General features: G+C 39.1%; 1 protein-coding gene across 2 annotated transcripts; it reads right to left on the bottom strand.

The window, feature by feature from the left end:
* Positions 1-879: 879 nt before the first annotated feature.
* Positions 880-15,854, bottom strand: LOC106848964 (embryonic protein UVS.2-like). Of its 2 annotated transcripts, XM_088166956.1 has the most exons (12): positions 15,709-15,854; positions 15,523-15,547; positions 14,484-14,621; positions 13,054-13,171; positions 12,336-12,514; positions 8,708-8,789; positions 7,704-7,831; positions 5,859-5,974; positions 5,206-5,431; positions 4,000-4,118; positions 3,204-3,430; positions 880-1,822 (listed from the first exon to the last, which is right to left on the bottom strand). In XM_088166956.1, exons 1-12 carry the CDS (start codon positions 15,775-15,777, stop codon positions 1,783-1,785), a joined length of 1,467 nt encoding a protein of 488 aa, XP_088023082.1. In that variant the 5' UTR covers positions 15,778-15,854; the 3' UTR covers positions 880-1,782. The 2 variants fall into 2 exon arrangements, with proteins under 2 accessions (XP_088023082.1, XP_014724708.1); XM_014869222.2 differs by having other exon boundaries at positions 1,819-3,430; positions 15,709-15,853.
* Between the last annotated feature and the right edge of the window lie 965 nt (positions 15,855-16,819).

Below are 16,819 nucleotides of genomic sequence, written 5' to 3'. Positions count from 1 at the left end.
GCTGCCGTTCCCGTTCCCGTTCCCATTCCCTGCAGGTGTCCGCCAGAGGGGGCCCGGCCCCCGCCGTTCTCCAGCTCCGGAACCGAAGGAAATTTGGCAGCAGAGCAGCTGCAGCAACTTTCCTTTATTTCTCTTTTTTGCCCGCGGATGTTTCCCGTGGTAAAGCGAACTCGATTATAAAATCCTATGTGACGACTTAGCCTATAAGGTTTTCAATTTCTATTTGAAGTGCTGGAGAGATTTAATGGGCTTTGGTTTCTATGTCCTCTTCTTGCCAAACTCAGTTGCTGCACAGTAAGTTGAACATTCTCTGTCCTACATTGTTATAGCTACTCTGCTCTGGGGAGCTCCCACTTGGAGTGCTGCATCCAGGTCTGGACAGAAAAGACAAGGACCTTCTTGGAACACGTCCAAAAGAGGGTCACAAAGATGATTAGGGAGCACCTTTCCCATGAGGACATGCTGAGGGAGTCGGGTTGAGTCGAGTCAAGAGACAAGAAGACTCTGGGGAGACCTTATTGCAGCCTTTCAGTACTTACAGGGGGCTTAAATGAGATGGGAACAAGAATTTCAGCAGGGCTTGTTGTAATAGAAAAAGGGACAATGGTTTAAAACTAAAAGAGGGATGATTTAGAATAGATATAAGGATAAAATTTTTTATGTGTGGGTGGTGAGACACTCTAACAGGTTGTCCAGAGAGATAGTGGATACCCCCCACCTCTGGAAACATTCAAAGTCAGGTTGGCTGGGGCTCTGAGCAACTTGGTCTAGTTGAAGATGACTGCTTATTGCAGGGTTTTGGACTAGGTGACCTTTACATGTCCCTTTCAACCCAAAGTGTTCTATGATTCAGTAAGCGGGGTTGTAGTCATGCAAGCATCATCTCAAACACAGTTATTTATTTATGTAAGGGAAATGTGTTTTAAATTAAACACAAAAATAGACCTATGAATAGTACATTTTTGTGTGCTTCTGTAATGCTTTATTCCAGGCTGTTTTTTCTCCTGCAGCAATAATTGACAGATCTCTGTTCTGGTTCTTACAGACTACAAAAGCAGAGCACTCAAAGCCTCTCATTTGCCTCCCAGGTAGGAACCAGGACAGTCTCAAAGCAGGTAAAAAAGGAATTCATGGGCACAAACACTCTTATTTCTTCCACGCAGGCTTGTGGAAGTGGGTCTCTCTTTAAAAGCATCTGGTTTTGTATGCAATTAATATAATACCTGTTTGTGTCATGAGTTAGGTACATCTATGGGAATGCATATATTCATCACTGCTAGATACCTCTGTGTTTTAAGATTAAATCCTTACATTCTGGATTTCAAAAATGTGTTAAGTGAATGCTGAACTTTAATTAGAACTTCTGAAAATCCTCCTATTGTAATATTTAAATGCTAAACTTTTGATTATACTGTATCTCGTGTCTACTAGCTGGTTACTCTTCCTTCATGTAGTTCAGAATATGAATGCATTTATACATGGGCAATGTTCTACTTAAAACCATATTTCTAGGAACAAATTGCAAGACCAGCATTCCTGTATGTGGTATATTGCTTTTGGAATATGCTGTTCATGCTCTTTTACCAAATATAGGTGAATATCTAAAGCATTGCATGTATGTAGAGCTCCACATCAGACCAAGGGAAGGGAACCTAAAGTAACACTCAAGTTACAAAGCTGTTCAGCACTGTCTCTTTAAAACGGGGACCAGTTCAACTTTGTTATACAAATGAGAGTTGTCACGAGGTTGTTACTTTTGCACGTCCATCAAAATCCTCAGACTCAAGGAGAAGAATTAGCATTTTTACAGTCTGAAGCTGAGCTTAAAAATAGAAGTAGAGTTTAATTTTCTGTCAAGCTGATTAAATAGTTACATTCTCCAAATATATGCCAATCTAAGTAGTGAGCCAAATTAAATGAAGGAATACTTTTTATAGCCAGAAGATTGAAACTTGTAAGAAATACAAATATTTGTTGCCTGCTGTGCATGCACTTTCCCACCATGATGCAAGCAAGCTCTAAACCGTGATGTCCACAACTTATCAATTATCATTCTTCTGTGGGTGAAAATTAACCAGTGCTTAAAAAGCAAAACATTACGGATCTTAAACCCCTCCTTCCCCACTGCTACAAAGTCATCATAATTCAAAATTTTCTTGGCTGCACCAGGAAAGCAAATTGGCAATTTCTACATGCTTTTCTTCACAAAGACAATCTCAGCAAAATCTTTTCTTATTCATTATGTTTTGGCATCTCCCACCTTGGCACTAGCATTTAATTCTGAATACATCAAATTAAGGCAAAGTGTTAGGTGTTTACAGTGGTGATTTCTTTCTCCACTCCAGCCATCTCCTTAGAGGAGGAGGATTTCTCTCTACAGACAAGGTACTTCACACCTAAAACGCTCTCCAAAGAGAGCATATAAGTCTTTGCATTAGGTTTTCAGGCCTCATTTTCAGAAAGTATTTTAGTAATACCTTATGGACATTTCAGTACCTAATGCAGGCTGCAGCAAAGTTACAACAATAGGTGCTTCATTCCATTCCCTCTCCCTCCCTGCTTGTTCCTGCCACTCTTAAGGTTAGTTTCTTTAGTTAAATTTGTTCCCTGACTTGGTTCATCTCACAGAGGAGTAGTGCAAATCTTTGAGTTGAGGTACTGTATGTCATACCATACTATGACACCACTTGTTCAGTGTCAGGTGGTGATTTCCAGGCTAAGCTCTGGTGCCTGTAGGAACTGTATAAGTGATCTTGGCTTCAAAACGTAAATAAATGTGTCTGAAGATTTTTCTGTATGCATGCTGGAATGCACATTAAAGTAGGGTAATAGCATTTGCCAGAATACAGGTTAAAGTTCTGAGTTTTTTTATGGGCACAGTTTCTACTACTAGAAGTTCTGATGCTTACATAGTTTCAGCTCTGCTATTGTGTTTTGCTATGCAACACCAGCAATAAGAATACTATAATAAAAAGTATACAGTCTCAGACAGAAGCATCCCACGGGCAGGAACATTTCTGTCCTTGATTCACCATGGAAATTACACCACTGTAGATGTAAAACTAAGAGATCAAACTTCATGCTTGCTAAAGGTATCAAGCTATTTTTTTTTTCTGAAATTTGTGGCATCGACTTTTACCTGTGGCTAGCTGGACTCTTACTCTCATTCTGTGTTTTTCAAACCCCATCTGTATTGTACTTACCTAGCAAATGTGTAACTCATCACAAATCCAGGCAACTCCCACACTAAATCACTGTGGAATTCAACCAGCACAAAGTTCCCAGTGGAAGTAAAGTCTTTAACCTTCTCTGTCCCACAATAAGGGCCAACTGCAGGTGACGTAGGGCGGCTTCCATCATGTATGAGCAAGTAGTCATAGATGCATCTGTCACTATATTCCAGCTCAAAGGATAACATTTTGAGAGATATCTGGAGAAAACACAACCAAAGCACTTTGTTTCCAGGTTGCAGCCTTTTCTCTTACCCATTTTTTAACAGTGACAAATACTCTAAACTCCTTGTGTGCAGGCTCTGTTTTTTATTCTGTGTGCGTGTGCCACATCCTGATCCCATATGGAAATGCAAATTAGTAGCAAATTATTTGCTTAGTTCATCAGTATTTGGATTGGAAGGAGAAGCAAGGGACAAGATTGATCTTCTACGCTTCACATTCTTTCCTCTAGAGAAATATAAAAACAGCACCTGTGTGATGTTTCAGTTTTCTAGTGGGAGCTCTTACCTAGGGATTATTTTGAACAAAGCCTTGTGGTACAGGCTAGATTTATAGAGTTCACTTGCATGTATAAAGGTTTTCCCTTGCTGAGCACTTCAGACACCAAGACCCAGCATAAATTCTTAAAGTGAATTTTTGCTTTCAGATTTTTACTCTGAGAATATCTGCTGAAAAAGTGATATAACAGCTCTTATTCTTCAATGGAAACAGAGATTTCATCAGAGAACAGTGATGAAACCCACAAATGAATTCATCTGTGCCTTACCTTGTATCCTGCTGGAGAAGTAATGACCCAGAAACATGCTCTGTTTTTGGGGTATTTATTGGGGTAGTTTGGAGAGGTGATGACTCCCTTTGAATCTCTGAAAGTGGCTCCACAATTCACTGAGGAGTAAAGGAGGAAAACAAATATATTAACAAGAGTGTTTTGTCAGTAGAAATGAGCTTGCTTACACCCTATTCTATTATTTCTTCAAGAAAAAAATGTGCTACCATGAAAATCTACTGCTGAAGTACTTTATTTCTTCACTTAGTATTTGTATCAGCAGCTGTACTGAAGGAACTAGAAACACGTTTGATAAATAATCTTTGGAGGACAGGGAGCAGCTGCATCTAAAGCTGTATCTGACTTTCCAATCAACTGCTACCATATTAGCATAGCATTCTTATGGCACTAGCTGCTCTTCAGAAATGAATCAGCTCAAGTATTCAAGATTGCACAATCAAGCTCGATCTAGTGCTTTCTAGAAATTACTCCATTGAATAAAGCAGAAAGAGTAAAAATAACACTTTTCTAAGACTTCTTCAATTTATGCTCTAAAGAAGTTCGGATTTTCAGTTGAAATGAGGCAACTTTGGGCTACTGCCTTCTTGCTGAAAGCATGTCAGAGCACAACAGAATTTGGTCTGGCAGTCCAGAATGCATTTGTGTGTTTGCAAAAAAGACACCCCACACGTGACTACAGGAAGCACTGTGTTTTGTGTACATAACGAAAGCTTTTAATTCAGAAAGTGTAAGGGACCCAAGGTCAGTACCTCTCCTGCTGCATAAAATCCCACAAAACCTTGAGTGTCTTGCCCAGACACTGGTTTTGCATCTCATTGGTTGAGGTCTCTGGTTGATTCTGCAGTCTTTGTGCTCTTTGGCTGCACTGCTCCTATTAATTTCAGTCATTGCATTGTGTTTGTTTAAAGACATTATTCTGGAGATATGAAGAAGCCTAACAGAGGCTCTCAGAAGAATGTGAGTGACATCTCAGAATAACTAACATGACACCCATGCAACATCCCGTTTTCTGTTTCCTGTGAGCCTTCAGACACATCATTGCCTAACCTGCATTTCCAATTGCTGTGAAAGTGTGAAGAATGACAGCAAAAAGACCTGCTCTGTAGTGTGTAGTACAAATTTTCAGTTCTTCTATACAAATACTGCTAATGCTGTTCTCCAAGCTTTGTAAAGGAGTGTTCATACCCCTGTTGTAGGAGGCTCTGAATCCCGTGGCTGTAATGCTCTCATCACTTGCAAACTCTACCAGCATTGTCGATCCAGATGCCACTAAGGAGGGCAGCGGACCCTTCCCACAGTACTTGTCCAGCAAGACAGGGGAGCTCTTGCTGTTCCCATTGTAAATTTTTATGTAGTCAGAAGAACAGTCTAAGGAGCCTTGGAGATCAAAAGCCTCAAACTGCAGGAAAATCTGGAGAAACAAAAAAGCTAAAGTTTGGTTTAATGTTATATACAGGAAAGTCTCCAACCATCTACCTGAATATGAAGTGAGCCTTCATATTCATTTTACTATCCATGTACTACTGAAACCTTACTTTCTATATAAAAAGAGCATAAAATTTCACCTAGCTGTCCTATTACTGAGATCCCAGAGGCTGATGTTTCAATACTGCTTGTCTTTGAAAAGCCATCCAATCTGAACTGGATAAAAATTGAGTGAAACAATCCCTCTAATAGTCTTAATTATCATGAAAACTATTGAGACTTTCGTTTACTGCATAACAAAATAAATGTTTTGATCCTTCTAACTGACTCCCAGATGTTACTCATGGTAACAAAATAATGCTGTGTAGCCTGGATACTGTGGTTCAAACCTATTTTCTCCTAATAAAAATTACCTTACTTCGACGGATGCGGATCAACCACAGACAGTTGCTATTGTTCGGGTATGGGGATGGGTAATTGACAGAGGAGAACGAGCCTTTGGGTTTAGGCAACACAGAGCTACAGCAATCTGAAGGGAAGAACCAAAGAGCATTGAAGAGAATGAAAACTGCAAAATATTCCCATAATGCTTGACAAGTCTCTCCAACCATTTACAGCAGTCAAGCTTGTATAAATTAATGATAATGCTTACAACTATATTGCCGTTGCTGGGGTAAAAGTTATTGAAAACCTGCAAGTGAAATAAAGGTAGTTAAGGTACTTACCTGCTTCAGCTACTAACTTTTTTTTAAGACAATAGGGGTTTGCTCACATATTTTAGTTTACTAAAAATGGCCTGCATCTTTTGTGAACTTCCTTAACTTCAATCACATATGTACTTTGAATGACAGCAGTACATCAGTTTCCATCAGCAACTGTGTGTATTCATAAGTGTACACAAAAATCAAGTTTGAAAACAAGATTTTGTCAAAGCAAAGAGAGGTAGTCACTGAGGGAAAACAGTAACAGACAGCACTGAAATCAGCCTACAGACTTAGTGACTGATATACAAAGTCTGATGTCATCTGACTTTTGTCTTTCCACATCTTCATTTTTTTTGTATTTTATGTAACTCCACAAATTACAAAATGTGAATATATGACATCTACTCATAGGAATTTATGACATTTTTCTCTTGCTTCCTACTTTTCCTGAGACAACCGGACTTTTTATGGGTTTTTTTAGTCCCTGGGTTTTTTTAGTCCCTGAGTTTTTATCTTTTTTTAAAATTCAATCCTTTTCTTCCAAAACATACAGATCTAATTATGAAATTACATAGTAATGGTATTGAAATGTGATTCATTCCCAGCCCCACTGTCAAGAATAAGTATCATAAATACTTGTTATCACTATCTTTGAGACACTTAAATTGTAAAGTTGTCTTATCTGCATTGTGAATTTGGAGGAACAACTCTCAGCAATTATTTCTGTTCCTAACAACCCAACTGAAAGAATGCTGATTCCATCTAAATTCTAATTATTTAACTAAGTTCTAACAAAGAGCAGAATTTAGTACACTAATATTTAGGTCTTGTTAATGCTTCTTGCTGTTTTGGTGGAAACTAATTGAATAACATCTCAGAAAAGTCAAATACCATATAAATCAATTAGCCTTTGTCCTGGGAGTTAAAGCAAAACCTGTGCAGTGCAGGAGCATGATGTTATAATTGTTCTGTGCATCCTGGCTGAAGTTCCTGTTTACAGAGGAATGCTAGATATTTCCAGACCTTGAGATACTACAGGGATGAGTTAAGAAATGGATGTGGCAAGAAAGTGGATATCTATACAAAATGCCTATGATTTTCTCCTCAAAGGTGTTCTGATCAGGCTGAATGGCACCCATGCTTACAGCCCTGCAGTCATTCTGTAATTAAGAGAAATCACAAATGATGGCACTAATGGCACTGCTGATGCACATGACTCTAAGCTATACTCATGGCTGAGGAAAGCTTATGTGCTTTGCAACCTTCAGAGCTTTCCTGAAATAAGAATTTGACAGAGGCAGCAACCATGAGTTCTCTGATGGATTTTGCTTATCTCAAAGAGCGGGGATTAGGTGAGGATAACTCAAAATGAGAGTGAACTATTGAAAGTAAATTGTCCTTTCCAAGAAGGCAGCAGTTTGGCACAGGGACAGTTCTGTTTCCTGTAGAGTGAGAGAAATAGTGAAGGGACTGTGGACTGTGTTCATTTGGAGGATGTCTGTCAGTGCCTACAGACATCAGCTGTATTCACATGCTTCTATCTACAGCACTTACTGCACTTGTAGAGCTTGTTGATTTTAGCTACATCCAAGTTACTCAGCCCATCTCTCTGCCCAATAGGTGTAGAGGGGTCAGGAACTGGTACAATAGTTGGTTTTCCTGGAGTGCTGGAGAAATCATACCTGTAGAAATAAGGAAATCACCTTTCTAGATTGCTTTTTGTAGACAGGGAAGTTCTCTAACTTCATAATCATTTTTCGTGTACCACATAAACAGGTAGCCTTCCCTGAGGAGGACCAGCATGGCAGATATTTGGTATTCAGCAGGTGAAAGCAAGCAAACAGAAAAAGCTACTCTGTCCTGAGTGAAAAGGCCTTTCACCAATGTCCAGCAAAATGGACCAAATCCCACCTTCTTGGTTGTTGAGGCAGAGGAGAAGAAATAGTTCTCTCTCAGTTACTAATTGCCTATTTGCTATCTGCAATTTCCTGCCTTCTGCTAGTCCAGTTTTATTTCATGGTTTTGTTCCAAAGTTGTTACTTGCTTGTGGAAATAAAGGAGAAGGTATGTGATACAAGCTTGCACATTATGGACTAAAATGCAGCCTTAGACAGTGTTCCCAGATTAACATAAGGCAGCATACAACATCTCAATGATATAAAAAAATTTCCATCCTTCTTGCCTCTATACTTGAACATTGTTGTCTGTGATCAGCTGTTACGATGTTTACAAAATAATTTAAACTTCAGAACTGGTTTAGATCAGTGATTCAGTAGAGTTAGTCTTTGGGCCACAGCCATGTTAAAGGCCTTTAGCAAGAGGCAAGAGTACATTGGAAGAAAATGTTGTTCTATGTTTTGTTTCTTTCCATATCAACTCTTGATTTCCAGGAATCCTGCTGACAAAGAAAGTATGCTCACCCTTAATTATGTCCATGCATTCAATTTTAAATAAACAGTAGAAGTCACTCCCTGCACAGAGCAACTTCTTCCTAGATGTGAGCAGAAGATCTGAAAGCTGTTTGCTCCTTTGAAAGGATATCTCAGCAAACAACTTACGCGCCATAGTGCATCACTGAAGAGTAGTCATAGGGAAGGCCCAGGTTTTTGGAATTCATTTTCCCAAAGTTCCCTTGTTCCCCTGTAAGGTAGGAAAGCAATATTTCAGTCAGAACTGTTATTACTAATAGTACACTGCCTGCTGTCATAATCCAGAGAGTAACATAGGATACTAATATGTGTTAGCATGAGATCCTGGATCTATCAAAACCACCATTAATTTTAGTAGGTTTCAGAATATAAATTAATTAAGTCTTGATATAATCAATGAATACATCCTACTATTCAAGCAGAAGTGTTCCTGTGTCCATCTTCATTAGGGTGTCTCCAAATACATTTCAGTGCATTATCTTGAATACTACAAGCATCCAACCTATGTCCCCAAAGCTGTATCTATACCTTGAGAGGGAAATCTGACTGACCACCTAGATGAAAAATTCAGAACTATGCATGGGTGATGTCTTGCTGAGTCCTTCCACCACAGGCTTGCCACAAAAGAAAGGAATACATTTTCCCTGTTACTTGCCCCAGAGCCCATGCTACCAGACATGTTCTGGCTTTATCTCTGGTCAGCAGTGACTAGAGTGAAGTGATATGACTCCCATGAAGCAGGAAAACTATCAGAACAGCTGCTGAGCATCTCATCACTTTTCATCTGTTTAGTCTTAAACAGCCAGAATGAGATGAGAAGGTGATACAGGGCTGGGGCCCAGGGACAGAGACTGGATTTCATGTCACCTAGCTTTATTTCTCCAAGTTAGGCACTGAAGCTATTCCTCAAGACTCCCAGGATAGTCAGAGGAGAGGGGAAGAAAGAGGGACACAGTTGGAGGGAGTTTCATGTGAAGAAGGCACTTCTTTTTCTCACTGACTGGAGATCATGAATATGAATTACATGCTGTGTCTCTTCTCCATGGTGAGACAGGCAAACAAGCACTGTCAGAGCAGGGAGCTGGATGCAGCCAACCTGGCATTAAGACTAAAACTCTAGCCACTGAGCACTCCTTTCAAGTTCTGTACCTTCATTATTGTAACTACAAATGTGGTTTGTAAACCACAGACCATCTGGACAAGAGTTCAGAGTTGGACAACCTTGAGATCTACACAACTCAGCTGGCAGGCTTGCAACCAGAGAAAATCTAAGCCAGTAATGTCTTTCAGCACTGGTCCTGGGCTGAGGGCTAACAGATGCAAAAAGAAGATTTGAAATCCCAATTAATAGAAAATTTGGGGACAAGCATGAATTTGGAGCTTTTCATAGCTGTAAAACTCAGTTAAGGCTTAAACTGTTTCTCAACAGCATTGGCCTTTCTGACTCTGTTTTAATCTCAGCCTCTCTTATCTGCCATACTGACTTCAGAAAGAATTATCAGCAAGCGTGCAGCTTTTTTGAGGTGATGAACAGAGAACACAGTTCAAACGTGGTGAAATATTGAAGCATATGGCTACTGTTTGGCACAGAAATGCCTTGCTGAATTAGTTTGCTAAATAAAGAAAAAGTGGCAGCATCCTGGTTGGACTGAGGTGTTGCCAGCAAACTACTACCTATCTCATCATATGCCAAAGAGATCTGGCTGTCTAGACCTGCACATGTTTGGGGACCTACCCCATCTTTTCCCCCCTCAAAAAAGAGAAAAAATATCTGCCTCTGCCAGAATGTAAGTGCAATGACTCAGAAGAGCTGAAAAGGAAACTACGGCTGAAGATTCTGAATATATTTTTTTTTCCCAAAAATGCAGGAAAAACAAGCTGACTTTCAAGTAGCTGTGTGGACAGCAACCAATCAGGCTGCATTGTCAAAACAAAGAAGTAGGATGACTTCCAAGGTAAATTGCTGGGTAAAAACAAAACGTAGAAAACATTCACAATATGAAAGTCCTGGCAGGAGGAAAACAGCTTGTGTCAGAGAGCTGAGATGCTGGAAAAGGTCTTGAGGTCTGGTTCTGCACCACCAAGGTCAGCAGGAGCTCTGCCATCAGCACTGTTAACAGCAGCATGTTTTTACATTACAGTCCTCATGAACATAGCTCTTTCTCCATTTCCTTTTCCCTGCACATATTTGCATTTTTTCCTATAGTGCTTGAGCTGCACTCTGCATTCCAGCTCCCTTGCCACACCAATCATCTCATTTTCTACTCATGGCAAACACTCAAAACACCAATGATATACCTCATCTCTTTTGGCATAGCCTTGTCCTCTTTACCTCCTCTGCTCATTTATCATTTCATGATACTGTACCTGAATCAGAGCTTGGTTGCATCTGTATCCTTCAGGAATTAGGACATCTGAACCTGTGGAGTTCCCTTTGCAAAACTGGTGTAAGATTATATGTGTTTAGTGTATATAACTTCATGTTTTCAACTTCTTTCCCAGCACATCCTTTGCTGACATTTCAAACATGGCATACCCTTGTTGTACAATGGCAAACAACTCACAGCAAAATTACACCTTAACACTAGAGCTGAAACCTCAATAAAGAACAACACAAATGGAATTTACTTAGGATATCATGGGAATAGCTTAAGAAAGTTTGGAGAACAGTGTGTTAGGAATTTGCAATAAAAACAATCAAGTTCCATCTGGAGAAAAAGATGGATATATTTTTAGCTCTGCATGATATTGAGTGGTTGAGTATCTTACTTGTTGAAGAGACTTAATAGAATTTGGTATTCAATTGTCCAGCCTCATTTACTAATATTTTCTATAATGAACTAAATAGACCATTGTATTTTCACAATTTTTATGGATTACTCCTCGGCTCTCTAACAGCTGTTAGACAAGTGACTCCCTGTATACTTTCTTCTGGTGTTTTACTTCTATGTACCACTTTCTCACTTTCCCTTCTCTTGCCATTCTCTCTAGCCTTTCCTCCCCAGAGCCTGGAGCTCTTGTATATGATGAGCCCATGTTCCCAGCACACAGATCATGGGCACACGCCCGAACTATTCATTCTGCATTCCTTTCTGTAAATAGTATCCACTTGTTTTTCCTCTACAGAATTACCACTCCTTAATGCTCCCTTCTTTTCATGTATATATGATCCTGTCCACAGGGAGGAAATAATTGCAGTCTTTCCTCTCACATCAAGCCAGGTCCCAGAATTTTGCAAATGCTAATGGTTGCATGTGTTTCCAATGCCTCCACACTGAACCCTTTGTTGTTACACATTTTAGGATATGAGCATTTCACTCACTGCCAAGATGCCTACTGCTGCCTTCCTGTATTTCCATGGCTTTCCCGGGATAGAATTGTTGTGTTATTCCCCAACATGATCTTCAATGTCACACTTCACCCTCCTCAGTTAAGGGGCTCACAGCCTTGCCTCTTGGCCAAATCTTTGCAACAACATTTTGTAATCCTGATGATGCTGGTATTTTGGGATATGGGCTCAATCAAAATAACAATATAGAGCTACTTTTAGGCTGCATCTTTCACACTGCCATAGGTGTAGCCACAGAAATTCCCTTAGTACAAGCATTGAACAAGAAATTTCATCACACTGAATGTGCTGCTGATGCTGCAATTCAGCCAACATTAATCACGGTTCTTATTTGCATTGTTGTTCACAGGAGAAACATTCTCCTTTAACTCTAAGTATATATTTTCTCTTAAGATTTAGTGGACATACCTGCCACTATGTGTTCCCACATAATCTTGACAAACCTGTCCCGATCACTCCGTGCCTGTTCATGGATGAAACCCAGAGCGTGGTTCATTTCATGCTGAATTGCTCCTTTATCCATGCAACCATTTTTCACCAGGCCTACTGCTTGACGTCCTCCAATCTTTCCAAAATAAGACCAGCAGCTAAGAATAAACAATCAATAACCAAAAAAATCACATTTAGCAAATAAAAATATATAGATGTATTGATTATGTCACCAAGGTTCTCTAGATATATAGCCATAGCAGGGGGACTGGCATGAGATATCTAGACTTCTGAAAGCTGCCAAATGACATGGTGGGAGGGAAATAAAGCCTTTATGATGAGGATAGCAAATTTTAAACCAGTAAATTGACTATATCAAACTAAGGCAAAGCAGTATAAAGTATTAAGCAAAGAACCTGAAACAATTATACTTATTTTTTTACAATAACTAAGGAAAATTTCTTATTTTTGAATTAGAGCCCATTATCTTTAAATCCACACACACATTTATTCCTGCAGCCTATTAGCTGATGTAACTAAGAGTATATCTAAAGAAAAATGAACAATTGCACCTTCTCTCTAAATTTTTACTGCTAGGATAAAAAAAAAAGCCCCAATTACTTAAATCCAGAACAAACCAGAAAAGAATCCGAATGACATTTGGAGTACTGCAACTCTCAGGAGACTGGGAGCTTACCTCTGCCCTCGTTCAACATAAACATAGTCTGTTTCTGTAGTGCGATTTACAAATTGCACACAAGTCAGTGTGGAGATCTCTTGCAAAGCATCAGCAATCCAAAACCTCTCTGTTATTGCTAGAAAGAGAAGGGGACCAGGAGAAATCTTTCTTGGTTAATCAAAAACCAAGGTGCATTGATGGGGTACATTTCTTCCAAACTTCACAGCACTCATTAGCTCTTTATCATACAAGCATAGTAAGAAAAAAAGGGCACCAAACATTCAGAGATCTTCAAACTGATTGGACATTTATGGGGAAGTATAACAATTACAGCTATCTCATATACATATTATTTAGGAGACAGCTGATGGAAAGCAAAATATTGGCATTGTTCCTCCCATTAGACAGAACAAGAAATGAGGCAGTTTAAGATACAAATAGTTGGATTAAAGTATCCCAAATGAGCCAGTTGATTGTAGCTAAGCACCAAAACCCTATTTTGTTTATCAGAAAAAGCAAATGCTTCCCTTTGGAACGGTCCCTTGGAATTACTTGAGACAGCCAAGGCTCTGAAGATCATGGTGTTTCTATTCAGGTACCAAATAAAGATCAGAATGTTTATCTACTTTGGAACATTTTGGCTTATTTGGCTTCCTAAGTTATGAATCATCTACAACTGATGTGTATCCTCAATTTCCTATTTAAACTTTGGAGAGAGGGAGATAGAGGGAATAACCCTCACCCATCCACAAGAATATAAACTGCAGTTCTTGAGGCACATGGGCAGAGAAGCAGCCTAGATAACACAGACATTGAGCTTTCCTCAGTTCCTTTCCCTGAGAAACAGGAATCAGGCTCAGGTTATGTTTTATTTCCATGCCATTTTCTCTCAAGGTAAGATCTTTGAAGAAGGGTCTGTGTGGAATTCACTCCTGCAGCCATTTGCACAAGACAGTGCTATTGACTGACTAGAGGGAATCAACAAAGGAAAAAAATATCTCCAAGGATTTTTCCTCCATTTTTGCCTCTACAGGGGTTCTAGCGTGGGAATATTTCTATGAGATATTTGAAAGAAAATTATAGAGTTCAAAAACATGTTCCTAGTGGTAATTTTCACAAAAATACATTCATAATGTGAACAAATTATGCCTCTTCTAATGTACTTGCTAAATACCCAAGTACATTGTAGCTAACAGGAGCAAGCTAATATTTGAATTGCAATTAATTACCTGACTATTGGCCCAAGTAACCACATATTTTAGTGTGATCTTTTTGGAATCTTAGCCAAATTTCCATGGGGCTAACAGGATAGAAAAAGAGACGTGTCAATAAATTCTCACTTGTGCAAAGGTTGCTTTTGGTGCATGCCAGAGAAACATAAAATAAGAGGGAGTATAAAGACTGGAAAATCGAGGCTAACTTTAGAGCATCCTTTTGCATACACTCACAGAAATCAGAAGAGATGTTAACTGGAACCTTGACCAGTCCATCTTGTGACTTGGGCCATAAACAACTCTCACAGTTAATTGCACTGCGTCGCCCTCTTCTCAAGAGGATGTCTCCTTCATACACAGCTATGTCACTGTCTGGCAGGTGCAGAAAATAAAGAACATACAAGGCACTGAGAGGGCAAATATGTGTGCAGAAAGGGAGATGAGAGGTACACACTAACCAAGATTTTGCATCTTTGGAAATTTCTTTCACTGAAGTTCGTTTCCTAATAATGTGAGGAAGGATTAGTATGCTAAGACTGGTTAGGTCTGCCTTGCTTCCTGAATAGAAAAGTTTAGTATTGAAATAAATGTCATAGTGCAGCTGCAATCAAAGTTGTGACTAAATAAACTTTAGCTTAAGAAGCTTTGGGAGCTTTGAGAGGGGAATGCTAATTGTTATAAGTCATTGTTCTTTTCATTAGAGCTTGTGGAATTAAAGAAAAATCATAACTGACCTCTGTAAAAATAGGATTAATCATACAAAAGAAATTACTATTTTTATCATGCATATTGAATGTATGCAAGCTATTAATTTCCAGGTTAACTGTGAATTTGACATAAGACATTGTGACGTGCTTGTAAGTTCTGACTCTAAAATACTGGGAATACATTTCTCACAGACAGAAGCTATCTGATATTAGGCAAAAAAATTACAGAAGTCTTGGGTATAGCAGACAGGAAAGTACCATATATCACATAAGAAACAAAACAAAGTGAAAAATATTCTGATTTGCTAGAGCTACATATGGAAAAGAACATTTCATGTAGGAATTGTTCAATAATTCTTCTTAATTTCTTTATCGCAGCAACATAAAAAATCACACTGAATGTGACTTTAAAACACATTTGAGTTCTGTGAATTGCCTTCCACTGATGGTGGAAAAAAAACTCCCAAACATTTTCAAAGAGAAAAATAAATAATGATATTGAGATTTACAGATGCAGCTTCTCCTATACCTGTAATTATTTGTATAATAATTACAATCAAACTCACCTAAGTCATTCTTTCTTGTAGCTATCTGGAAAAAAAAAAGCACATATATTTTAGTACATGCTCATCTCCATAGCAGAAAACTTCTATCAAGTAGAATCACAGCAGTAAAAATTTCTAATTAATTTTAAGATAGAGCAACTCAGCAGCAGCAATGTAAATTCTCAACATCTCAGAGCAGGGACACACCTGAACGGGTTTACTTAGTGCAAAGCTACAGAGAAATGCTAAATGAGTTGGCAGAAGAAAGTACTTCATCTTCAAATTTCCAAGATGATCTTCTCTGCTCTGCAGCTTAGTTCTCAAAATTGTGGATAGTTTACTTGGGGCAAGTTTTATGGGAAAGCTGCTGCTGTTGTTAACAAGCGTAACAAAATTAGATAACAAGAAGTATTTTCACAAAACAAACAAGCTGCAGGACCTCTCAAGAGAATTTCCAGGCTCTCATTTCTTATTTATCTTTCAAAAACAGAGGAAGTGGAGTAATAGGAAAGAAAATTCAGTAACCTTAAAGTGACTCATCTTTAATTCTAAGAAGAAGCCATGAGCTGCTGCAGGTCCCCTCTCTACTGACCAAGGGACAGGATATCCGGCAGCAGGCTGTTTACAGCAAAACTCCATCTCAAGGAACTCTTTGATCCATCCACACTGGCTACCTGTAATAGTAACTCCTTAGCTTGCTGCCACCCTGCTCTGCAGAGCCCATCTATCTGCCTGTCCCCTCTGTGCACAGCTCCCAGCCAAGCATTTCTGGCCAGGAGCACCAAAAATCTGTTGGAGTCACAGATTAATCTGATTGTTGACAGAAATTGTTTTTCCAACATGGTATATTGCTATATAATCATTGCTGACAGAAATTGTGTGTTTTTCTGGAGTCTGCAAATACATAAAACCACCAGGTCACACAGTTTTGCCTTCCCAGGTTCTGGGAAGCCCTCCTTCCTTTGATGTCCATGAATAGAAACAAGACTAGAAAAGCAGGCTGAATCCTAGAAAACTCACACTATAAGAGTAAGCCAAAGAATAAGAATATTCATGCTAAAGCCACATGAACATCACCATAGGCAGGCAGATCCTGTTTTCTTCTCCCAGCTTCAGTCCCTGCAAAAATACTGAGGAGCTATAGAAAAATGAGAAATGTACAGAAAATCTTTACAGTAAAGATAGACTGTATCAGATCTTTAAGAAACAAGCAAGAAAACCTCTGACATTTCCTGCAAAGACAGTATTTTGGGAAGCCTATGTGGTTCACAGCAAATCAAGATGGCAAGTGCCTTTCCAGAGAGATATATGGGCTAGT

Source organism: Sturnus vulgaris, chromosome 6, assembly GCF_052056855.1.
Source record: "Sturnus vulgaris isolate bStuVul1 chromosome 6, bStuVul1.hap1, whole genome shotgun sequence".
Taxonomy (NCBI): domain Eukaryota; kingdom Metazoa; phylum Chordata; class Aves; order Passeriformes; family Sturnidae; genus Sturnus; species Sturnus vulgaris.
The sequence above is the reverse complement of the archived record's forward strand: the minus strand, read 5'-3'. Positions and strand labels throughout refer to the sequence as shown.

What these genes read in the sequence shown, in the direction of transcription:
- LOC106848964 (XM_088166956.1), bottom strand. Translation starts at nt 15,777, where the DNA reads ATGAAGTACTTTCTTCTGCCAACTCATTTAGCATTTCTCTGTAGCTTT. An exon ending in TCAGTGATGCACTATGGCGC is followed by an intron (nt 7,832 to 8,707) that starts GTAAGTTGTTTG and finishes TTATTTCTACAG; the next exon opens with GTATGATTTCTCCAGCACTC. An exon ending in CAACAAGCTCTACAAGTGCA is followed by an intron (nt 5,975 to 7,703) that starts GTAAGTGCTGTA and finishes TCTTCCCTTCAG; the next exon opens with ATTGCTGTAGCTCTGTGTTG.